General features: G+C 41.2%; 1 protein-coding gene across 2 annotated transcripts in view; it reads left to right on the top strand.

Moving 5' to 3' along the window:
• The window catches only part of LOC104051222 (multiple epidermal growth factor-like domains protein 6), a 206295-nt gene that overhangs the window by 110045 nt on the left and 72903 nt on the right, over positions 1-23347 (top strand). For both annotated transcript variants that reach the window (XM_064457943.1, XM_064457944.1), the window contains exon 5: positions 3446-3568. In XM_064457943.1, the coding sequence (XP_064314013.1) occupies positions 3446-3568 (123 nt within the window). The remainder of the gene's footprint in view (positions 1-3445; positions 3569-23347) is intronic.

The following is a 23347-nucleotide window of genomic DNA, read 5'->3' on the forward strand; positions in this document are numbered from 1 at the left end:
AACATCACATTTATTTTTTTGAAGCGCCTACAGCATGTCATTACAGATGGATTGATAGTCTTGATAACATTGAACTTTTGTCAGACCTAACCTGGCAGACTTGTTACACGTCAGAAATTTTCTGTCATTTTTCTTGCTGTTCAAAAGGCAAGTATATTTGCAACCTTGAATGACATTGAATATGGAAAGCAGACAGAAATTTATCATTTAACAGAATTTTTGTTGTGTGTGTCCCCCCCCGCCCCGGTGGCAAATCTGTAATCGGATTTTAAAATTCTGACTCCTCTGTTTCAGGAATATAGAACAGCTGATCGCACCTTATAAGAGCTACATGAACCATCTTTTTACAAATGTAAAACACATTCTTTATTGCTTCACATTCAGATCATTTATTTTTCTGCTTCTTGAGCTGAGGCAACTTCTGACCTTTCATACTGGGTTGTACAAAACAGCTTGGCGGGGAACAGGCAACGGAGAGAGTCTTGTGCAGGAGACGGTACGGCGAAGGATGCAGATCCTCAGAGAGCAAATTTTCATGACACTAAGGTTAAAACTCGTACAGTTGATACCTGGCGAGGGTTCGCCTTCAGATGCGAGTGCTGTGTAGTAGGGATAAAGCTGCTTCAAACAGCTTATTTTGGTGTCTTAAAATAAACTATATTTTCATTCTGAGTTATGCTGATTAGCTTTAAGTGAGGTATTCGTTTCAAAGAGACGTGTGGATGAAAAGTCAGGTTTTCTGCGTATAATAGAAAAAGCAGTGGATTTCTGGTGTAAGAAGCAGCAAAGAAACGGATGAAAACATTTCATCAAAGGATGAAAACAAGTATTAAGGCAGGGACAAGAAAATCCTGGACAGCATCAAAACGACAGGGAGTTGGAAGAAGATGAGGTTATCAGTCATGTAGCACCAATACTTTTGGGGGGAGCAAAATTCATGGGTGGACTACAGCATTTTATGCTGAACAAGAAAGAAAAGAGATTCCTGATTGCTGATAGAAACACACTGCAATCAAAAGGAAAAACATTCTATACTTGGTATGCAGTAGCACTATACGCTTCCGAATGTATTATACCGTAGTGAAATCAAGAGGATAATGATCAGCTCCTCAGCTGGAAAGGTTTTCTTCCAATGTTTTGGTTCAAAATACAGACACTGGTGTTAATAAATTGGGCTGTATATCGTAGACCACATCATTTAGTCAATATTTTATGCTAGGAGGTCATGTAGCATTGTAGGTACCAAACACAGTGTAGAAGAATAAAGTATTTCTCCCATTATTTTGTTTAAAAAAATAAAAAGAGCAAGAGATTTGATTAGTTTTCAATACAGTTAGTATAAATAGAAGTCGAAGCTGTGGAGCAGGGTTATTATGTGGCTCATTACTGTTTATTACCACAAGGCACATCAAGAGGTCTGTTAGTTAGAGGGAGTAAATCATTTGGAACATGCCTGTTTTGTCGATCTTCTGCACGACGCTTAGCGCTAGCGTGCCTTCTTCCAGCGCTTTGAGGAATATGTCTAAAATCTGTCGCTTGTCATATGTTCTCTCCGTCTCTTGCTGAAGAGAAGTGAACAGACGAATGTCTTATTTTGGTATGATTTGTTTTTGCATTTTGGAGTGGAGGGGGGAGTGTTTTTCTTCCGAAAAAATTCTAAATTGTGTTCCCATGAAATCAGAAGAGCTTTGACTTCATGCGAGTTAGGATTTGGTTTGTTGTTTAGCTCTGAGATAACTGAATTTGTTTTTCTATAGCTTGCCAGGGATTCTCAGTATCACTGAGGACGAAGAAAGTTTTGTTGTGTCAGTCATTACATCCACTTTAGAGCCATAGAGACGTGGGACGGTTTTAGTGAGTTTGTGCCTCTTCAGCTGCACTTTAGTAAATGTTGGTGTTTCATGATACACTTTTCTTTCAGCTTTTCAATAATCTACAACCTCCCCCAAAATTTCTTTTAACCTCTGGTTTTTAGCCAGGATCAGAAATGAGCTAGTAAAGTTAAGCTCAAGTTCATCAAAGAACTAACAAACCTTGGTAAATCTTAGACTCTAACAGCCAAGGATTGCAGTTGAAAGGCTCTCATCTCTCTTGCGTGAAAGTGAAATTCTTTCTTTTTTTGATTTGTCTTTACAGCATTTTGTATTTCTTTTGACCAGAGTGTAATTAGAAGTTTTCTAAAAAGCCGCATTTCCCCATTAGAGACACAAAGTGCCGCTAACATGAAGTAACTGCCTGTGATTTTTTTACAGTCGTGACGATACTTATCTTCTGTTGCTTAATCCTCCTCCTCCTGCTTTTCCTGCTCTCTAGCCTGAATGTAATGTGCGATCTCCGCCAGTGCCAAAGGCCTTGCGGATGTGAGACCTGCCACCTGCGTCCTCGCGCGGGCTTTGAGAACGCGGTGGGTCCCCTTAGCCCTGGCTTTCCCCTCACCAACGTGCCGAGGAGTTCTGCTCTGCCACCAAGCCAATTCACGACATTTGGCAAAAAACTGAGAAAGAGACACCCGCAGCCTGTTGTTCTGACGGAGGTTACCCCGGTGCTTGCCCCTGCGCTGCTGAATTACGCGTCTGTGTGACACTAGCACCAGAGAGCAAAGCAAGCAGGAAAGCGTCGCACAAGGATGCGTTCCAGAATACGTGAAATCAGTGCAGCAAATACCTGCTGGTTGTGTCATATTTACTATCCCATTTGACAAATTTTCTAGTTTGGAAATACTTCCATACCATCTGTTGTCGCTGATCCTGTTCAGCAGAGCAGCATTACTGGCCTGATGATTTCTATCACGTTTCTTCAGAAATTCTTATGCGGGATATATAAGTACATGGGTTGAAAAGAAAAAGTCTCTGCTATTGATTTTTCTCTGCCATTGGCTAATCTATTTACTTATTTATGTGGTTCTTTAATGTTCTTCATTTATGTGTAAAGATCTAAATTTTCCTATTTGAAATAATGCAGGTTATTTTGTAATGTAATACGTATGTTATGTAATACGTAAGGTGTGTAGCTAGTAGTGCACACATATCTGAAGGAAAGAAGGACCTTAATAGATTTACATCTTCCAGAGGTTTTTCGTCTCTGCCATGACTTCTAGAAGCGACCTAATGCCCAAATAAGCTGGTGGAAAGGATGGTATAAAGATTGCTCCTGGTCTTGTTGCACTGGAGCTGGCTGCAGCCTGCAGCTGGAGCTGGGTGGACTCTGCAGCTTACCTCGTGCAGAAGTGGGGGAAGAAAAATCCCACCGTTGCACCTCTTGGTTGAGTTGGGGAGCACGAAGCAGGGAGTCGCTGCTCCCATGGTTGCCTTCAGGGTCCTTAGCCGTACGTCTCAGTAACTTTCTCACTCTGTCACGTCAGGATCATGCACAATTGTCCTCAAATAACTGGGTAATGTTGTCAATGCCCTCTCTTTACCGACTGCCATATACTTTCTTCCAACAGACGTAAATGAGTGTACCGCTGGCAACGGTGGCTGTCATGACCAGTGCTCCAATACCATCGGGAGCTATCGCTGCAAATGTCCAGCTGGCCAGAAACTGGAGGAAGATGGAAAATCATGTGGAGGTAATGTTTTGTACTGTGTCTCACTGCTATTAAGAAACCAGAGAAGACACTGGAGAGGAACAGGAAATGTTAGCTTTTTATCTGGAGCCAGCTGAAGAGCACATACTCAGAGTTGTCAAGAGTGCAGATCTTCTCATGTCTGGATTATGAAGATGTAACTGTAAGAACACTTCAAAGGGTTGGGTTTTTGTTTTCTTTCTCTGAGAAAGTGTTATCACTTAACCTGGATTGGCTGTGTCATGTTCTGATTATGGAATTTCCATCATCAATTTAAAAACCTGAAGAAAGTGTGTATGTTTGATAACGTTTCATCTGTCTCTAAAACAAAATGGTTCTTATCAGAAAATACACATATATTTTTGCATTTCAATCGCAATTCCACAGCTAGAGATCAACTGAATAAAAAAGGATTTAAAACCACATGCTACGTAAAACCATTTGTCTTTTTTCTAAGGGAAATGTAAGTCTAGTTAGTGCATTATGGGGTGAAATTTGTTCTTATGCAAAAGCTCGATTTGTGTAGACGCATAACATCAAGTAAGCTTATGTTAGAACACATAATGAATTATGGTTAGACTTCTTAAAGATGCACTGGTAAGCAGAGTGGGTGTAGACAAGCCCATCTGATCCTTTGACCTACAGTCACCAAGTGTTTTGCATCACCAGATGTAAAGTAGTCAAGGTGTCCTGTATTGCAGGCCCAAGCACTTCCCCCTTCTCAAACTCTCCTCTGACGCAAGTAATGAATGTTTGCTGCCATAGGATCTTGAGCACGCTGGCTGCGTGCCTAGATCGCACCCACAATTGCATTTCATTGCTGCAATAAGTATATCGTTGACGTTTTTTGATTATCTCAAGATGAAAGGTGCTAGGTAGGTTTTCATGAACTGTGTTATCATCTTTTCACAAGAAACTATCTTCTGTGGCTTTTCCTGTTCCATAGTATCTCACAAATACCTTTCTTTCAGGATTTCATTTTACCATTGTCCTTCAACTCCTTTCTTAAGGTTTGTACAAAGCAATGTATTTCTTAGCTGTGGTCATATTCTTTATCCTAACTTTATAATTTATTGGCTGCACTCCTTTTTTCACTAGAAGATTGTAGAATTATTTTCCACAGCAAGCTATCATTTGGTATCCAACTTGACAGTGTAAATAAGCTGTAGACGGTTATTTTGTATTGATTGAAGTTGTCCGTTATGGTCTTCCATGTGTTCATTTTGGCCTTTTGAGAGCTCAAGGCAGAAATACTATGCATGATTCACAGATTCCTGTGACTTCACCTCAGTCTTCTCTTTCCTTTTTTTGGGGACTAGTTGGTAATACGCCCATGAACCAGTGTATACAGCTGTATGTTGATGACTATTTACTGCTTTCAGATCTGCATAAAAGTTTTTTCAGAAGCTTAAGTTTTTGAAAGCAGGGGTCCTACAGGTTGTAATCCTAAATTGCTTAGCATGCAAGAGTCCTGTTTCCATTAAAATAGTTTTGTGTTAATAAGACAGCTAAATTAATGTTCCTTCTGCACAGTACTGCTATTCTTAAAGTATACTTTAATTTCTAGTATTTTGACATTCTTAAAAAACCTCAAACAGTGCAAGATGTTTGATTCTTTTACAACATATTATCTAACCAGGAATTACAGGAAAATACATCATTAGCCATTTTGAAGCCGCTTTTTGAAATCTTCAGACAAAAATGGAATATACTGGAAACGCTCAAATCCTAGAACAAAGTGAACATAGTGGTGCCGCTAATTACACCTGAACTTCTGTGGAGAAGATAATGACGATGAGCATATAGCTATACTGACTTGCAAGACAGCTTCTCCAGCCAAATTCTAGCCATCAGATGTTACAATATAAGCAACTTAGTGGTTGATTATTACATATGGGAAAAGAGAGCTTCCAAACAAAACTGTGTGTGCTGCTGGAAGGTGCCGGTCTTTCAGGACGTGACACTGAATTGGTGTTTTATTGATGCCTCTGCGTTGCTCAGAGGGGTCATTTTGCAGATGAGAGTAAAACAGCTTCCCATTCAGGTTAGCCAGGGTTTTTGGAGGAATAAGGCTTATAGTTGTTCTGGGTAGTTATGTTCGTTCTTTCTTTATAGCATCATTGTGCTTTATGTTAGCCCTTAGTCTAAACTTGAGCATTAAATAGATGTGTACTATTGTTCTGCTCCCGTTATCCATCTCATGGTTGGTTTTATTTCACTGGTGACTGAAATGTTCAATTGGTGTACGGGTTTTTTTTATAAGCCAAGGTACAGATAAGGTGTATCGTTAGAAAAGCACTATGGAAGTAGTACAGATTTTATTCAGTAAGTCATTATTAGAGCAAAGATTGATCTTGTTTTTCAGAAACAAAATACAGCATCCTTCTGATAAAAAGGAAAGATGTCAGGAAATAACGGTATTTAAAAAAAAAGTTTCAGCCATTTGTAGCTGTTTAATGCTAAGGAAGGAAAAGTGGATAAAAATTCACTAATCCAACAACAAAATGAAGCATACTGCGGATTTGATCAATAATAGCTGGGGGTTTTGTGAGCAATTTTAGGAGACGCAAAGGCCTGATTTCACAGCTAGAACGAGCTGAGGATGGTCAGCATCTCTATCTTGTAGGGTGCCAAAGGTGTGTGCAAGGCAAGGCTCCATGAATATGAACAAGACAACAGTATGAAGTAGGTGAGAGAATCCTAAAATACGTTATTGCTATCAGCATTGACTAAACCTTCCCTTTCTTGGGTGGCTCTGTGGCTGGTTAAAGCCACGTGGGGAAGAGGATGAAGCAGCACAGCCTAGGATGCCCCACGCTGTGGGCTCTATACTCCTTCTGAGGCCTGTAGGGATCTTTTCTAACTAACTGGGGGCTCTTAGAGCAGGATATATCATTCAGAGTTAGGTGGTATGTAAAGTCTTACTTCACTTTATTAAGGGATAATTATAACAAGAGGCAAGGTGTTGTAAGGTGAAGGCATGTTCGTCTATGTAGAAATGCCAGCCAGAGCGGTGAACTGATTAGCCTTTCAAAACTAATTATCTACGTGTTGTACTGTAGATTTTACTCTGCAGCATTCATGGACAGAACTTCAATTCAGACAGAGAAATACTTCTGGCAGATAGTGTTGTAGGCATCACAGATTTTGACATAAAGCTCATGCTTACCTATCACTCTTCATGTGTCTGATGGAAATTAATGATGATAAGGGATTTGTATTTAAATCATAAAATAATACAACAAACTAATATTTGACATTCATTAGTATATGACTGTCAGCCTGATTCTGTGCCCTACGCAGCTGTACCAGCATTCAGTGTTTCTGGGGCAGTCTGGTTAATGTCCGTGGGTGGGTTTGCTCAGAAAGCTGTATCTTGGTTTGAGTAAGGGTGAGGAAACGTGCGTGTGTCGGTGTGTACGCACAAATCAGCTTTACCTTTGTGCAATACCTCCTTACTTGTTAGGCAGAGGGACCACTGACAACTGGTGTGATACTCGTCGAGGTGTAAAGGTATTCTCATTTTATATTTTATACTAATGCAAAACAATTCTACTCAAACATCACAGAAAGTTAGAAATGTATTTTCCACGCATAAGTACCATTTTAAAACTCAATTATCGACACAAGTCTGGATCTGTAAGGGATGCTCATGCTACAGCTACAAAAGTGCATTTTCACACATGAATAAGCTCCAGAAGTCAAATTAAAAAAGGTTGTGACCTTCTTTGGTAAACTGTCATTTCTTATTTATATGATTGCGTTCTCATCTGTCAGGGCAACTGAAGGAAGTCAGAGACAAATGAAGTCCTATGATCAGCTTCTGATGAAAAGAAGCTTTTATTTTACTGATTAGAGTAATATTGCAGCCACCGCACCCCCGTCCCCAGGGGTTTCAGTCAGACCTTGGAGCCCTGGCAGGTCTCCTGACCTTTGCCAGAGGGCTTTGCGGAGCGGCCGCCTCCGGAGCCAGCGTGTGACTCTGCCAGGCCACCGCTGGTTACCCCAGTAATGCAACAGGCACCGCTGGCACTGATTTAGCCCGATCCCCGGTCAGATGGGGATGCTCCAAACCCTGTTGCCACAGAAGAGTTAATAGCTGGGCTAAAAGGAATACCGAAGGAGTTGTCTATGAGAAAGGAAGTGTTTATTAAAATGACCTCAGCGTTTATTTAGTCTGCAAAGTTTGAGGTGTCGGTCGTAACTTATTCTTGTTAAATTCTGTGGGTTTTGCCAGAGACATGCTAATTCTGCTTTTGGACAGTTTTCCTTGCCCAGCAAATCAGTCCACCAGGCTTCTGCGATGCCCCGTGAAAAAGCTGAAGGACTTAATACTACATACCTCTAGGGAAATGCCAAGGAAGTATTTTAAAATTTTTTAAAAATGTATTTATTCTTTAATGGAAGAAGAGAAATTAGTCCAATGGACAAATTCATGATGCTTTGCATTGTCTTATCTCAGAAAGTTGCATTTGACTCCGACACCGTGGCAAGCCGTGACACAGAATTACTTATTTTCAGGAACACTTCAATAGAAGGAGAATAAGGAAAATTAATTATATTTTACAAAAAGAAAAATATACCAGTTCTGATCACACGTGCAACAAGTACCACTCTGCATGGACTCAGAGCTGCCAAGTGAAGGCACTCCTAGATGAGTTGAAACCACCCAGCCTCATTCATCTTTCCCTATTTCAAGACCTTGTCTTAAGATATGGAAATAAAGCCAGCTGCAGGAATTGTATCACAATTATCTGATTGTAACTGAATTACTGTGCCCACTTAATGCCCCACTCAGAGAATTAGGGAAACGGACAACTTCATCTTGTGGCCTCACCGACCCTGGGTGAACAATCTTGGTAACTCAGGTGTTTTAATGTATTGGTTTTATACAGTAATTCAAAAGGAAGCAAAAAAGAATAGGCAAAGGAAAAAGAATTGTGAGAGAAAAGAGGACAAGCCCTAATTTCTGATATTTCCAACCCTGTCGTTAGGTGCTCTCGGGTGCCCTGGGACTCCAACGTGGTTTCTTATAGATGAGTCAGAAAACTCCAAGTATTTAAGTTTCAAAATATAAAAAAAGCTGTGAAGGACTCTGTCAGAGGCTGAAGAATAAACATCGTCTTCTCCATTAGCTGGTGCATCCAGAATACTGGTAGATGTCTGATCATTTGAAATGAATTTAACAAGAAGTAATAGCTGGTTTTACATTTTAAAATTGCTTATTTCTGGTTGCTCCTAACTCTCAAATCAGTATCTTTAGTCACAAATAAAAAGCATAATTACCGCTTTTGATTTCAGATCCCAGTTGATAAAAATCAGGGGTTCCCTTACTCCGCTTAAAAAGGGAAATATATTAACTAAGATGAAGGATTAATTGTGCATTTTAAACACTGTTTAACGTTATGCAGTCAGACTTCCGTGGTTTTCTGGAAACTATTGAATTTGAGCAGGAGAACTGTGTGATGTTTGTGCACGGCTGCAGAGGAGATCCGGGCAGAAACTAGTCAAGACATTCATAGCTGTATTTGCAAACCTTATTGGGAATCTAATTTTATTTCTACTCCTGAGTAATTCTTTTGGAAGTTCCCGATTCTCATTTTTAAGCATTTGTCCCTGGCTCTTGAGGAGAAATGAAGGCTGGAGGTCGTTTGTCTGACCTTTCTTGTGCGCTTCCAGCTGGGATCAATAGCTTCTGGTAGCTGTTGCGCTCTCCTCGGCAAATAGTGTCATCTTTCTGCGTTTGTCTCTTCGTGGTAGTACTGCAGCAAAAAATGTGCTCAAAATAAGTAGTAAAAATTACAACAGACTCATTGTAAAGGTAGCATTAACTGTAGGTTATTGGGCTTTTTAAATGAATTACTTGAACCCTGATTAATGGCAAGCCCAAGGCAGGCAGGGACCTGGGCTGAATTTCGGCGGACTCATTGCAGGCTCGCGGCGGCTGTCGGCACGTAGTGAACGCCATGGGTCGGTTTGGTCAGTCCCCTCTCATTTTGTGGGCCCTCCCAAACCGAATGCACTCAATTACACTCTGGGAATGCACGACCCCTTTCAATCTTACTAAAATGTATCATACGCTAAACTCAGGAAAATCAGATTTTAGTTCTGCCCCTGTTTCTTTTCAGTCAGGGAAGGGTGGACGCACCACTCGGACCAGACCAGGTGCTTCCAACCTATTTTTTAAGCACTTCCGTGGCAGTCTTAGCCAAAAAGAACATCTGATGCTCTGATAATTGTTTTATTTTTGAATGTTAATTGCACTTGTTTAGATTTTTTTCCTGATTCATGCTTGACTATTGCTAAAGTCTCCCTGCTCCTCTCTTACACACCGAACAAAGGCGGCTGCGAGCTAAACCACATAATTTCTCACATCTGATACCCCTCAGGGTAGATGAACTAACAGTTGTGACAGCCTCCTCCAAAGTGAATATTGCTGTTGAAGAGTGAGCTCGTTTATCCTGGATACGTGTTTTTATTGATTGGAGCTGAGGACAGGCACAGTCAGTTTTCAGTCACTTTTTAAGCAGAAGTTTTATGCAGACCAGTTGGATAGAAATGGCTGGTGTCAAGAGCAATATCCTAATCCGAGGCTCCAAAGCAACAGCTGAAGGAGTCCTACCTGCATTTGCAGCCTTGGCGCTCTGGACAGACTGGGACCAGTTCCATTTCAAGAATTCAATGATTATTTCAAGATAATCTTGGTAAATCCCTTTTTTTCTGTGGAGGAAAAAATCTCTTTCTCATGGAGGTTTTTTTTTTTTTCTGGTGTATAGATTTTTCTCTTTGAACGTGGAATTCGACTGCGGCATTTTAATAGCAGCCTTTTGCATAAACAAGCTGCGCAATTGGCAGTTTAATTTTCAGGTTATGTAAGGATTACACAGGGTTGGGTGTAGCACAGCGTATCAGCACGTCACACGTTTCCTGCAGCTCATCGTCCGCTGTGTTCCACAGCAGCGTGTTTTGCTATTCCTAAACCACAGAAAAACTGGCACCCCATTCTGCATTTCAGTTACCAGATGAATTATTGATCACTGATCTGACATGGACTAAAAGGGAAAAATTGTTTCTAGATGTCAGAGGCCTCCCAAGTAACAACAAACGAAAGGCCCCACCTCTACGGCGTCTGCGGGTCTAGTCCATATGGCGTTTGAAAGCTCACCGTGCGTCACCGCTGATTATAGACTGGGCACATGGGCTGCTTCCCCGAGGCTTCCAGCTCCCATGTCTTCCTGCGGGATCTGAAAAGCCTCACAGGGGCTCTACCAGCTGGAAGGAAATACTAAGTGGGAACCATACCTTGCTATTATCTTTGGAAAGGAGCGGCTGCGTGAAGTGCGGGGAGAATGACAGTCATCCCCTCGTGGTTTCTCTTCATGCGTCTCCAGCTCTTGCAATTGTGAATTTGTGCGGAAAGTTGGGCATGAGGAAACGTACTGGCCTGAAAAGTTCTCTTTGTCCAAACTACTCAATGCATAAAGCTTTATTGATCAGCTTTTGACAATGAAGACATTTAAGGTTTGGAAATATTATAGTATTTGCTGCACTAACCAGGGATTTAACGTGGCTTAATTAATGCAAGAGCTTTGAATAGTTCGGTTAAAAGCACTATATAAATATATGAAAGGACTATTACTCTCCAGGCAAAATATAATATTTAGAAGTAATATGACAAAAATGATAGACTGCAGTACAAATATATTTTGAGATATTTCTAGGGCTCAGATTAGTTTATATTAGCTAGTTCCTAGCATTTATGACTACCTCTGAAAGGCAGGTTATGGAGAATGTTAACATTCCACTGGGCTGATTGACAATAATTAGTTTATTTTAAAGGAAAGGAAAGAAGCATGGTATTGTTGCAGCTGACTAATGTGAATTAAAAGCTAGGTAATCTGTTCCGCAATTACAGAGATACAATGATTGCCGTTGTCAGAGAAGAAAATACACTCATACTTTTAAGAATCATTGTGTAGGAAGAGCTTTGCAAGCCTGAAATTGAAGCTCTGGTCATGGTCTCCAAAATTATGCTTAGTAGTAATTTTATGCAGAAGCAAGACTTTTGAATACTTAAATTATAGCTTGTTTGTAGCAAGGTATTTACCAGCAAATATAAGCATCTTAAAAACAGCACATGAGTCATCCTGGTGTTCATTTTGAGCACATCGAAAATGTAAATTGCAGCTGAATTACTCTTGTGTAGAGAGGCGAGGCTTAGAAACTTCAATTCATGCTTTAAATGGAAATTACATGAGGAAAAATGTGCCTTTCAGTGGAGACTATTGTGCAAGGTAGCTACTGCTTTTTCTGTGGCTTGCCTACAGGCTACGTAAACAAGGACTAACGGCACATACAGAGGTAGGAAGAAGTACAACTCCTGAGTGGTGTTTATATTCCTCTTTAGAGCATTTAATACTAGCCTTTACCGAGACAACTAATAGAAATCCCATTTTTTTATTGAAATGCCTGTGTATTTTATGAGCCATCTGATATATCCTTAAAAAGCTTTAAAACAATTTGTGATAAAATCTAAACCAAACAGAAACCTGTCACCTTCTCTGTTCAAAGCATTGGCCCAAAGGAAGCCATCCAGACATGACTGTCAGCGAGATAGCGACGCTGGGAGGGCTACAGTTCGTTATTAAAAGATCAGTAGTTTGATCAACATCATATTGGATTACTCAAACTTCAATTACATGAGTACCTGAGGGCTTTGACTGGGATTTATTAGAAGACCAACTTGAAATAAACCTGCCGTTGTTGCATACCAGATCTTTGACAGAACCACCTGAGTACCTTGTTAACAGTTACTATCCCAAAAGAGATTCAATGTCAGCCAAGGAGTTCAAAAACAACTAATAAAAATGGAGCAATCAAGTGATTAATTTGATGTCGTTTTTAATCTCAGTAAGAGGAAAAAAAAAACCAAGAAGAATCTTCAGTGCCTGGTGACATTGTTCATTAGGAAGTTGGTATGGACAGGTTTGGAACACGTTAACACCACTTCCCTCTTCTTGTGGATGAATCTCTGCAGAGTCATGACTAATATATGTCATAAGGAAGCAGAGCAAGAAAATTTGTGTAACACGCTGTCTTTTGCTCGCTGGCAGTTTATGTTGCAGATCAGCTGGGAGTTGTAATAGCTCCAGTTGGGGGATCGAGGCTTGTGGTGGCTTCTTGAGGAGGTGCCAAGTGAACAAATGGCTGTAGAGCACCGTCGGTGAGCCAGGTTTTACAGAAATGGAGTGGATTGCTGTGGTCTCATCTGCGGCAGAGATACGGAGCTTGGTGGCCGAACGGTGCCTCTTCCCTCCCTGTTTTCCCAGTCCTGCACCATCTTGTCACTGCAAGCGCGGTGCCAGCCTTGCGTGCATTTCACATGCTGAACAACGCAGTTCTGACGGGTGATTGTGCCTCCCAAACCTATTATTACCAAGATGGGCTTATGTCCCAGTCAGTTTGCGTGACGAGTCTATCCATGTGGTGTCTTAAAGCTTTTTACCAACCCAAGTAGGACCTTTGTCACAAACAGCATTCATGTTTCCGACCAGCAGAGTATGTGCGCTGTAAACTGGAAACATCAGATTATGAAGGTATTTGCATGATTATTGTTTTCTTTTGCATATTTTACCTACTGTGTGTGGAAAAGACATTTCTCTGTGCATCCTACTGTAGTAAAGACACTTACTGAGCTCAGCAAGTGGGCATTAATATTGCTGCTAACAAAAACCAGATGTTCTCATCAGATCAGTCATTTCTCTCTTTTTATTCCATAACAGTTTTTTCAAACTGTCATATCCTGCTGAGAGAAGATGCTGATGGCCTATCGTATAAACCTCCGTAGTGTGTCTCAGATTGGAATCTGCGCAAAGAGCTTGGGCTGTGTCATGCTGTCGCTTATTAAGGACATCTCCTCGCAGAGATCCTTTCCTCCTTTGCCACCCTCCCACCTCCCAGTGTGGCCTGATTGAATTGTGCTGAAGAGCTGTATTTAAAAATTGATAGCCCCATAACAAATTTTCCTTCTGCCCCGCATCAGGAAAACGTGCAGGAGCGTTGCAGTGAAGCTGCTGATGCTGGTGATCTCAAAGCCTTTCTCCTAAGCAGAAATTACATAAAACTTTAATTATTGTGTTTCAGCCCACACTCCTGCGGTGCACAGGCAAAACGTCCCCTTCCAACTTCACTCTTTACAACCGGGACATTCACTTCTTTTCTACAGGAAAGAGTAAAATTAATGAGACTGGTTTTTTTTAGTACCTAAACATTTTTAAAGATCATAAGTTACGCGTTTGTCTGGATTGTCATTCTTCAGCTTGTACTCCCTTGTTATTTCATGTGGTCATTCACTTACCCTGGCACCAGTTTTCCACTGAGAGTTTATGTCCATCTGTGTGGGTTTTATATTGATGTGAATTGGAGTCATCAAGGTTTACAGTTGCCAAAATATCTGTTAGTATAACCCCACTGTGGAGGCTGGTAACCCTATCGGTCTTCCTTTTTGGCTTTCCTTTGCTGAGATGCTGTGTGCTACTCTGAGATTCCGAAATGGATTGTTCATTTTCCTTTTAAACACTGAACAGTGGAGAAAAATGCACAGATCCGCTTTGTGAAAAGATGGAGAAAAGTATTTCTTCACGGCTGTGTGAAAACGTCACAGTGTTGTCCGAGATCGGTCCATGAAATTACCATGTTTCTTACTTTAATTCTATACCCTGAGTTTCTTGCAAATTATCATGCCTCAATAATTGCTTAAAACTCATATATGTGTGCGTGTGCGTGACTCTATGTGTATATTTAATGAAGAATGCCTTGAAACTCTAATTAGGGCTGGTTGACTCCAAAGCAGTTTACATATCACAGGCTTACACAGCTATCAAACAGATGCTTCTCCTTTTTTTCATTCAACTGACATTTTCATTTTCTCTGCATATTTTGAGGACTGAGCAGTGATGTGTTTTGACTCCTGAGGCTACAGACGATATCAAAATGAGGATTAGAAATGAAGCTTTACCTGTCAATTAAGTTGTTAAGCCTGTCCTCCACAGTGTCTACGCTTTCAAATGGCCTGTTTATTGAATTTGAAATAGTTTTCATTCTTGACCTTGTTTAAATTGAATGGACAGTTCTAATTATAATCTTCAGAGTTTTCAACTGCAACATATGGTTTGCATATAGGGTTGTGGATGAGGGACTCTTGGCTGTTTATTGAGCTAAACCACTGTTAAATATCTCAGGAGAGATTGGCATGTCAGGCACTGGAAGTAAGCAGAAATTGGCAGTGCAGATATTGGCCATTTTTGTCTTTTCCCATCATTCTGTCCGGGAGATCCGCTCTTGAGGGACATCTGAGAAATGAACTGTGATTGCGGGATCCAGTCATTGGTGAGGAACAAGCCACCGCTTTCAATGGTTGCATTGTGCCAGTCTTCATGTGAAAGCAGTATTTAAAAAAATAAAAGGTAAAAATGAAAAATATCTTAGAGCATCTCTTTTTCCCTGATATATTCCTGCCCCGTCCCGACAATGAATTCAAATTACCAGGATCTTTGGCAAATCAATGTCATTCTTTCAAATCATCTGTGGCCCCCACTAACAGGGTTGCGTGACGTCCCGCGGCAATTTATTCATGTATTTATTCTCCAATAAGGCCAGTGACAGATCAGGAAATTAAATTCAGGTCTTTAAGACTTGATGGGGTGGATTGTCCCTTTCAATGCTTATAGACGTCTTCTCCCCAAAAGTGATTGCTGCTGCTGCTGCTGCTGAGCCTGTCTCCTGGAGCTACCGGGCTGTTTGCATTGGGCACGTGTGCTGGAAGCAGCTCTCTGCCTTGCCTCCACACTTCTCCCCCAAAAACCCATACCTCAGAGGTTCTTCCATCCTCTTCCCTCCTTGAAAATAGTCATCAGGAAATGCATCTCTCTGCAGACCTGGACATAAATATTTATTACCTAACACATAGTCCCGTGGATGACTCTGCTGTTCAGCATTGCACAGCGCCATGGTCCCTGTCCTTTGGTGTTCTCAGTATAAAGACACAGGGGTGAGAGAAAGGAAACCTAACCTAGACACAGCTAGAAGTCATTGAGCTACCTGGAAAACATCTGAAATCTAGGGCAAGGTACCAGCTACAGGGTAGAAAATTCCTCTCCGCAGTGTGACCGAATCGCCAGGGAGGTCTAAAGGAAGGTGACAGACTGAAAGACAGTGAATCCAGTACAAAAAGCTGTGGGTTTTTAATGCCATTGATTTTCAGGGAAAGGTAAATAATCAGATAATTTGGGAAGCCTGTTTCTGTGCATGGCTAATTGGATAGCCCTGCCGAAATAGGTGCTGGCTAAAGCTGCTTTGTCCTTAATCCCGGGCAAAGAAGAAACATAGTGGAAAACACACGGCTCTAACAAGGGTCCTCTTTCATTGTGGAGTTAGTTCGCAGGGACTAAATTGGATAAGGAATCTCTTAACCATGCCTTTTAACCAATCTCTTATCAGATGTGACGTGCTCCTTTCAGTACGGTTTGCTGAAGCTATTCCATTAATTAATTTTGTTGTAGCAGGCTTTCCTCGGACACCTGTGACTTACTGAAATTTAAGTAAGCTTCAGCAGCGATTGGAGCTAACCTGGCTGACTTTGAACTGGAGCAGACAATGGTTGCTCACATAATCCATCAGAGGGGCCAGGAAAGGGCAGAAACAAATAGCTGAGGAGCAAAAATAAAAGCCTAGGAGCGCTAACAGTTCAAAATGACCCAGCTGGCTCCACAGGAGCACATTTATCCATGCTGAAAGCTGTTTCACAAAGGTGTTTTAACATCAGGTTCTAGCAGACCACTCAAAAGAGCTTGTAGCATATTTATGGGGTTTTTTTTTTGTGAAGCATAAAACCCCCCTGGAATAGGGGGTTTGCAATTTAAAATCTCGCAGCTATCAAAAACTGCTCTTTTCCCTCTTTGCTGCTCAGTTTGGTTCAGTGAAACAGTAATATGTTTGCTATTAAAATGAACAGAAATTCTGCTATTTCTTGTTGAATTTTAGGCTTTGTTTTTGACTGGACTTTAAATTTATATTTTTCTTCCTAGAGTCAATACTAATGTCAAACTCCCGTCTTTGTGGAAAAAAAAATGACAAATATTTTCATCTATAAATAGAAATTGAAAACTTCTGCTGCAAGAGCAAACTGTGTCATGCTTAATAGTGAGTACATTTGTGAGTGGAGTCACACTGGTTGTCAAATTACAGACACTTTCAAACTTGAGACTTGGGGAGACTATGTGAGTTAAAGGAAGCTGTGAGTTAAATCTGTCATAAATTAATCTACTTATAGCAATAGTGCATCTTATTTTATGTTTCACTTTTAAAGAAATAATTTCTGACTTTTTTGATCAGTTTATGAGTGGCTGGGAACCAAACCCGTCTCCCTTCCTTCCCTTAAGTGTATAAATTATTTAAGTTAGAAACACACTAAATTAATGTGTAAAATCCACCATGTAAATTAGTGGGGAAAGACCATATGATATTTTCACTTCATAACTTGTGTGAGGTTTAAACATCCTTTGGAATATATAAAAGAGACTAATCACATTGCCGTTACAAATAACAGAAGGGAAAGCACTGTCATACATCTTTGTTGATTTTAAATATTGTGTTAAATAGCAAACAATAAGAGAGGTTTCATTTCAGATGTACTAAATGATCTGCAGCTGAAGAGACTAGGCAATCGAGTCAGGGCAAGGGAGTGATAAGCCAGATTTTTGTTAACTTATTTGCAAATAAATGTTTGAGTTGAACAGTTTATTCAATTGCGAGAATTTTAAATATAGCCACTTAAGGTTTCTCAGTGTGGTTCTTTACATAAGATCCAATCTTTCCTTCCCTGTTTCCCTATCACCACTGTTACTGGCTCTTTAATCCTCACAATGTTGTGTGGGGACCAGCGACCCACAGAGCTCCCTGGGTAAAGAAGAGAGAAACCCCTGAATTTTAAGATAAAGCTGTGAAGAGCAGACCATGCTTCCTCTTTCTGGTCTTTATTTTTTATAAATAATTACTATAATTGTTTTTAATTATGGTCTGACTTTAAAACCATCAGCATAAACCATTCCCTAAGTAAACGCAAGCAGGGTTTTGTGCTTCCCTGCTTCTACTGGTTGCATCCTTTCTGCAGTGTGCGGGGGGGATTGTGGTGGCTGGAAAATGGAAACGTGCGTGTGTCATTCATTCCAAATTTATGTTGTATTTCTTAGGCATCTGGTAAAAAGGGTGTAGTTATGCTTCTGTGAAAGTCATTTGGGCCAGATCTGCAGATGGTATTGTGGTGTTTCGGGTCCCTGCGTGCAGGCGATTGTTCTAGCATGTACCCAGAACGTGTTTCTTACATCAGCTTCCAGCTGGACAGAAATGTTCTCATCCGTATCAAGTCTCTGGTGTTTGTAGGGTGGGTCACAACTCACAACTATTTGGTCTCTTCCTCTCTTCATGTTGCTCTTTATTTGCCAAAGTTGAAGAGTTTTTGCCAAAGCTAAAAAAACCCATAATCCTCAAATGATGAGGTCATAGAATCACAGAATCATTAAGGTTGGAAAAGACCTCCAGGATCATCAAGTCCAACCACCAACCCAACACCCCCATGTCTCCTAAACCATTTCCCGAAGTACCACGTCTGCACGGTGTTCAAACCCCACCAGGGATGGTGACTCCCCCACCTCTCTGGGCAGCCTGTGCCAGGGCCTGACCGCTCTGGCAGGGAAGGCATTTTCCCTAATATCCAACCTAAACCTCCCCGGGCGCCGCTTGAGGCCGTGAGGTCCATACTGTCCAGTTCTGTTTTCTTTCTCCAGCAGGCCCTGGGCACTGCGAAGAAGAAATACGTTCTCTGCTTATCTATCAGAAAGTACTGGTTTGAACAGTTATCAGTCTGTGCATGTTTTTACAGTTAAAGGAGAGAGAGCCTGTTCGTTCGTCACCCAGACAAAATGCCACTGGCTCTGTGAAGCTAGGTGAGAGATAAACCCTGCTCTGCCATCCTCTGCCTGCTTAGACCTCACATTGTGCTCCTGACAAAGTGTCCTCGGTGTGAACACCATCCCTGGGGTACCCTTGGCACAGCATCTCTTTTTCCATTCGGGATTCTCAATGTGTGTACCATCGTTTGCTTGTTCAGCCCAAAGAAGAGAACTCCGGCCTGCAATAGAGGCTGTATTTTAAATAACCTTATACCTTTCATTTTACTAAAAATGTGCAAGAAGGAAAAGTGTGCAATAAACTTAATATTAGAAGTCCGTTTCATCTTGTGCTTTCAGAGCAGCTGCACACATGTGCACAGAAGGAAGGCATGTGAAAAGTGATAAAAGTTGCAAATAATAACCTTGTGAGGAATGCAGTGCTTTAAAAAATAAATTGAATTAGAAAGAAAAGCAGGCCTGCCTTTCAGTATTTCTGCAGGCACTTTGAGATCTGAAGTGGCAGTTGTCCTGCACCAGAGCCCAAATACACGTGTGTGCCTGCAGAGGGTCATTGCAGACCTATGGGAGAGCGGGCGAGGCATTAATTGTGGGAGTAGTTACTGCAAAAATTGCTAGCTGGGTTCTTTGGGGAAAAAAGGATTTAAAAGCAAAGAGGACTTGGGGTTGCACGAGGTGCCTGTCCAGTGGTTAAAACAGGGAGAAACATTTCTGAGTCCCTTTGGAGGCTCATGACCCTTCAGCTATTTGTTATGTGCAGGTTTAAGGATGTACCTGGTTTGCAGTGTAAGCACGAGGGCCTCTGGCCGCACCAGCTCCCCGTCGTTTGGAGGTGTGGGAGCTGTGGCAGCAGCCTGCTCTTGACCTCCAAGTGGTGCTGGGGTGTTGAAAGTGGGGAACTTAAAAACAGGGAGTTGAAAAATAGCCCACCCCCTCACAACTCTGTCATGCACAATATGGCCAGAAAAAAAGAGGAAAGATCATGAAAATGGAGAGGATACTGCAAACGCTGAGTCCTGCTGCCATCAGAACTGTTTTTTTTTTTCTTCTTTTGGGGTTTAGTTTTACATGTTATTTACCTTTCTTAATGGTTTAAAAAGCTAAGCTGTTTGTTTGTAGGGAATTGATCTGGCAACATCTTGGTTTGGGGTTTTTTTCCCCCCTTTATAAAAACATGATTGCAGGTTCACTAGTGATCTGTGTTTAACACTACTGTCGGTTTGTCTTTAAGGAACTGATTGATCAAAGCCGTTCCTAAATGTTTTAGTAAGCATATGAGGAAAGCCACTGATGTGATGGCCCTGAATTCCAAACAAGCAATCACCCACCTCTGTATTCAAACAGGTTTTGGGCAGGGAAATCGCGCCGTTGCCAACATGGCCCATCAGATCAACCGGGGACAAACTTCCTTGAAGATTAGCAGAGCCCCCGTTCAGGGGTGGAGAGGACTTCAAAATCTGTGACTTCATCAGTAAGTTCTGCCCTTGGAGAGGGCATGGGCCTGAGAGCAGCTTGTGCATTTGTACGCTGCATCCTCTTCCCATGCTCGGGCCTTGCGGTGTGCATCCTCTTGCGATGGAGGAAAGGTCAGTGCGCAGTTGGGAGGCACAGAGCTCGGTCCAACCGCACAGACCTCAGAAGCATGAAGAGCTAAAAAAAAAATCTTCACGTTATGGTGGCTAAAATAATTTACATCCTGAAAACACATAGGATTGACTTTTGGCATGCATGACTATGCTTTTGTAAGGCACTAAAACGTTCATTAATGATCTTACTGGTATAGTAGTGGGTTCCTCTGTATCCCAAGGGTCTTTGCTCCCTGCTCAATATCCTATTCGGGTGCAACAGAGTGTGGTTCAGTGTTAGGGGCTGGTCCCTTGTTCAAGAACACTCCTGGGCCGCAAAAGCCATCTGCTTCACCTTGATCTAACAAAATATTATCTCATCCAGTTAAGGAGAGATGACACAGATATTCAGTCTCGCTCTCACCACGCTTCCACCCGTATTTTTCGTGCAGATTGGCCAGCTGAAGGGTTTCCTGTGGAGTGGTCTTTATGGTATTTCTCCGGTTGCCCCCTTGAGGTCCAGCACATACCTGAGTTTTAATAATAGGGGCTACCTTAAATTCATATTCATCTAATGCACTCTCATCACTAAGTTCTTGATCGGGGTCCTCCCAGATAACTTCATCCCAATCTTCCAGGGAAAGGATTAGCGTACAAATTTTTACAGGAGTTGGGGCCTGAATTATCATGAGCTCCAGTTTATCTTCTACCTTCCTCACAGTTGGACTCGATGATCTTAAAGGTCTTTTCCAACCTAAATGTTTCTCTGGTTCTATTCTATGGCTGACCATAAGGCTATTCCTGCCAGTCTCTTCCCAATGAAAAGTTGGTCAATGGGGACACAGACCCTGTACATCCTCAGGTACATGAGGAGGCACGTGCTGCGTACAGAGGGCATGGGAAGCAGAGACGCCTTCAGTGGGAATCCCACTGAAATGCATCTCTATTGAAACGTTTCACAGGTGAGGAGGAGCATATTCACATACCGACTCGGCTCTACTCACCCAGCAGCATAATCCCCTTTGCAAGGTAGCCGTGGGATAGCACACCATTCTCATTTCGCTTCTCGCCTCTCCTCTCAGCTGACTGCTCTCCCTCTGCTTTGTGGGAGTGCAGTTGCTTTCATCATGGTCTGACATGTAATAAGCAAGCCATAAATGGTTTGAAATTCGGGTTATTCGGATAAACGTCCTAAATCGTAACTATAGAAAGTTGAACATATAGGTGTTTCGGTTTGATCTGCAGTGGGAACTAGTCCAAATTTAATTATAGTGTATTGTTAAACAGATACAAACTTCCATAATCCCATAATATTCTAGAATCACAATATAATGACTTTATATTTCTAGAATATTTTTAATATTTTTGTAACTTCATAATTCTAGAATAATTTTATCTTTCTATAGTTTTTCCGTGTGAAAAAAGAAATGGCTATTTCTGTACCTATAACAGCATAAGCTGTTTTTTTCCTCGTGAGTCCTTTACTAGTAAAGCAATTTGAATATAAAAGTCCAAATAGGTTAGAGTTTTAAGACTTCCAAGTGCAGTTCATGCCTTTAGATCAGCGTGCACTTTGCAGACTGCTCCCGTACAAAATAAATAAGGCATTTTTTTCTTCTGTAACTGGGAGCAAAGTTGTTTCCTGGCCTTGAGATGTAGGAGACATTGAAAGGCGACCGTGCCTTGCATTTTTCTCTATTATATCTGCAGTAATTGAAGGAATCTTTCAACGTACAATCCTTAAAATATTGATCTTGCAGAGAAAGCCTGAGACTAGAAGAGATCATCTGTCATCAAACCTGCTGCTCACACGGCATCCTGGGAAGACAGTCGTGGAGTTGCGTTGCAGGCTTGTTGGTCTTGCCTGTATTTTTCCCCCTGCTTGCTGCAGGGAGTCTCAGGGTGGGGTTGGGTACAGCTTGTATACACGAAGTATTTTGGGGTCTTTTTTCATTTAATTATATTGCCTTTTGGCCTTTAGGGATGTGCCAGTACAAGGGAAATACTGTTGAAAGAAGAGCTTCAGTGGGTGTGGGAGCTGCTGTGTGCAGAGCTCGCCCGTAAACCAAGTCATTTCTTTGAATGTTCAAATAGAAGCTAACAAATTCCAAGTGCTTGTTTTTATTAGCCGGACTATTTTTTCTCCTTTGTAAGTGCTGATATCCTAACTTAAAACTCTATTTGGTATATTAGAGAAATTCTGCAGCTGATTGTAGCCTATAAAATTAATATATTGAAGCTTCCAGTATTTGAGTTTATTGAGGTATAAATACTAGAAAGTGATGTACTATATAGTTCAGCTGCTTCCTTGTTATATTTTTTTAGAGCCTTTTTGCTTATTTTACTTCTGTGATACTCAAGACAAATGGTTTCCTGGTTTTGATTTCGTCCTGGCATTTTTCAGCAGGCTATTTCTTAACGGTATAGAATTCAACAAGATGAATAACATTTTCTGTTTACTGTTTACATTAAAAAAAGCAAAACTTCTGTTTAAAAAAATAGTGTTCCAGATGTCTCCAGGCAGTGAGGAAATGTACGTAGTATACAGTCTAATAAAACAGCAAATATAGCAGAAGAATTAAAAAGTGGCGCATGTTAGCAAATGGTCCAAATTTAAACACTAGTCAACACCAGGACTTCATTTTAGGTGAGTGAAATTCATATGTGAAGTATTAAAATTTAACTTTATAAATAAGTTTCCTTAGGACCAGGATGTTGTGTGTTTCCAAGTCATCTTTAAAACTTCCTTTTTCATCTAATTTTGATTAGATTTCCTAAAACAGAATAAACATAAAAGCATTTAAAAAAAAAGCCCCATGAAAGCTAAATGCAAAGCAGATATATCAACAGCAAAAATATGAAAGCCAGACCCCTTGTTCCTCAGTGCAATATGGGGCGGGGGGACCCATCCTTGTGTTGCTGTGTTGCGCTCCACCGCCTGCTCGCTTCCCCACAGCAGCAGCTGCAAACTTGCCTTTTGTTGCAGCTGCTCTGTTATTTCTTTATAGCCAGACTCCTCATCTACATGCGCTCGGGTGGGTTAAATCCCTTAGATGGTCTCAGAACAGGATCTAAAGAGCAATTAAGTCAATAGGAGTCTTTAATATTGAAAGGAGGGTTCTTTACAGATGCATACTGCAGGAGGGAGGTTTGGCTTCAGCGGTCAAGATAATTTGGTATCAGCATCGCCCCTGGGTGAGATGGAGAGACGTGGAGTTGCTGACGCTGAGGGCTGTTAAAGACAGACAAAT

Source organism: Phalacrocorax carbo, chromosome 7 (assembly GCF_963921805.1).
Source record: "Phalacrocorax carbo chromosome 7, bPhaCar2.1, whole genome shotgun sequence".
In the NCBI taxonomy this organism is placed as follows: Eukaryota; Metazoa; Chordata; class Aves; order Suliformes; family Phalacrocoracidae; genus Phalacrocorax; species Phalacrocorax carbo.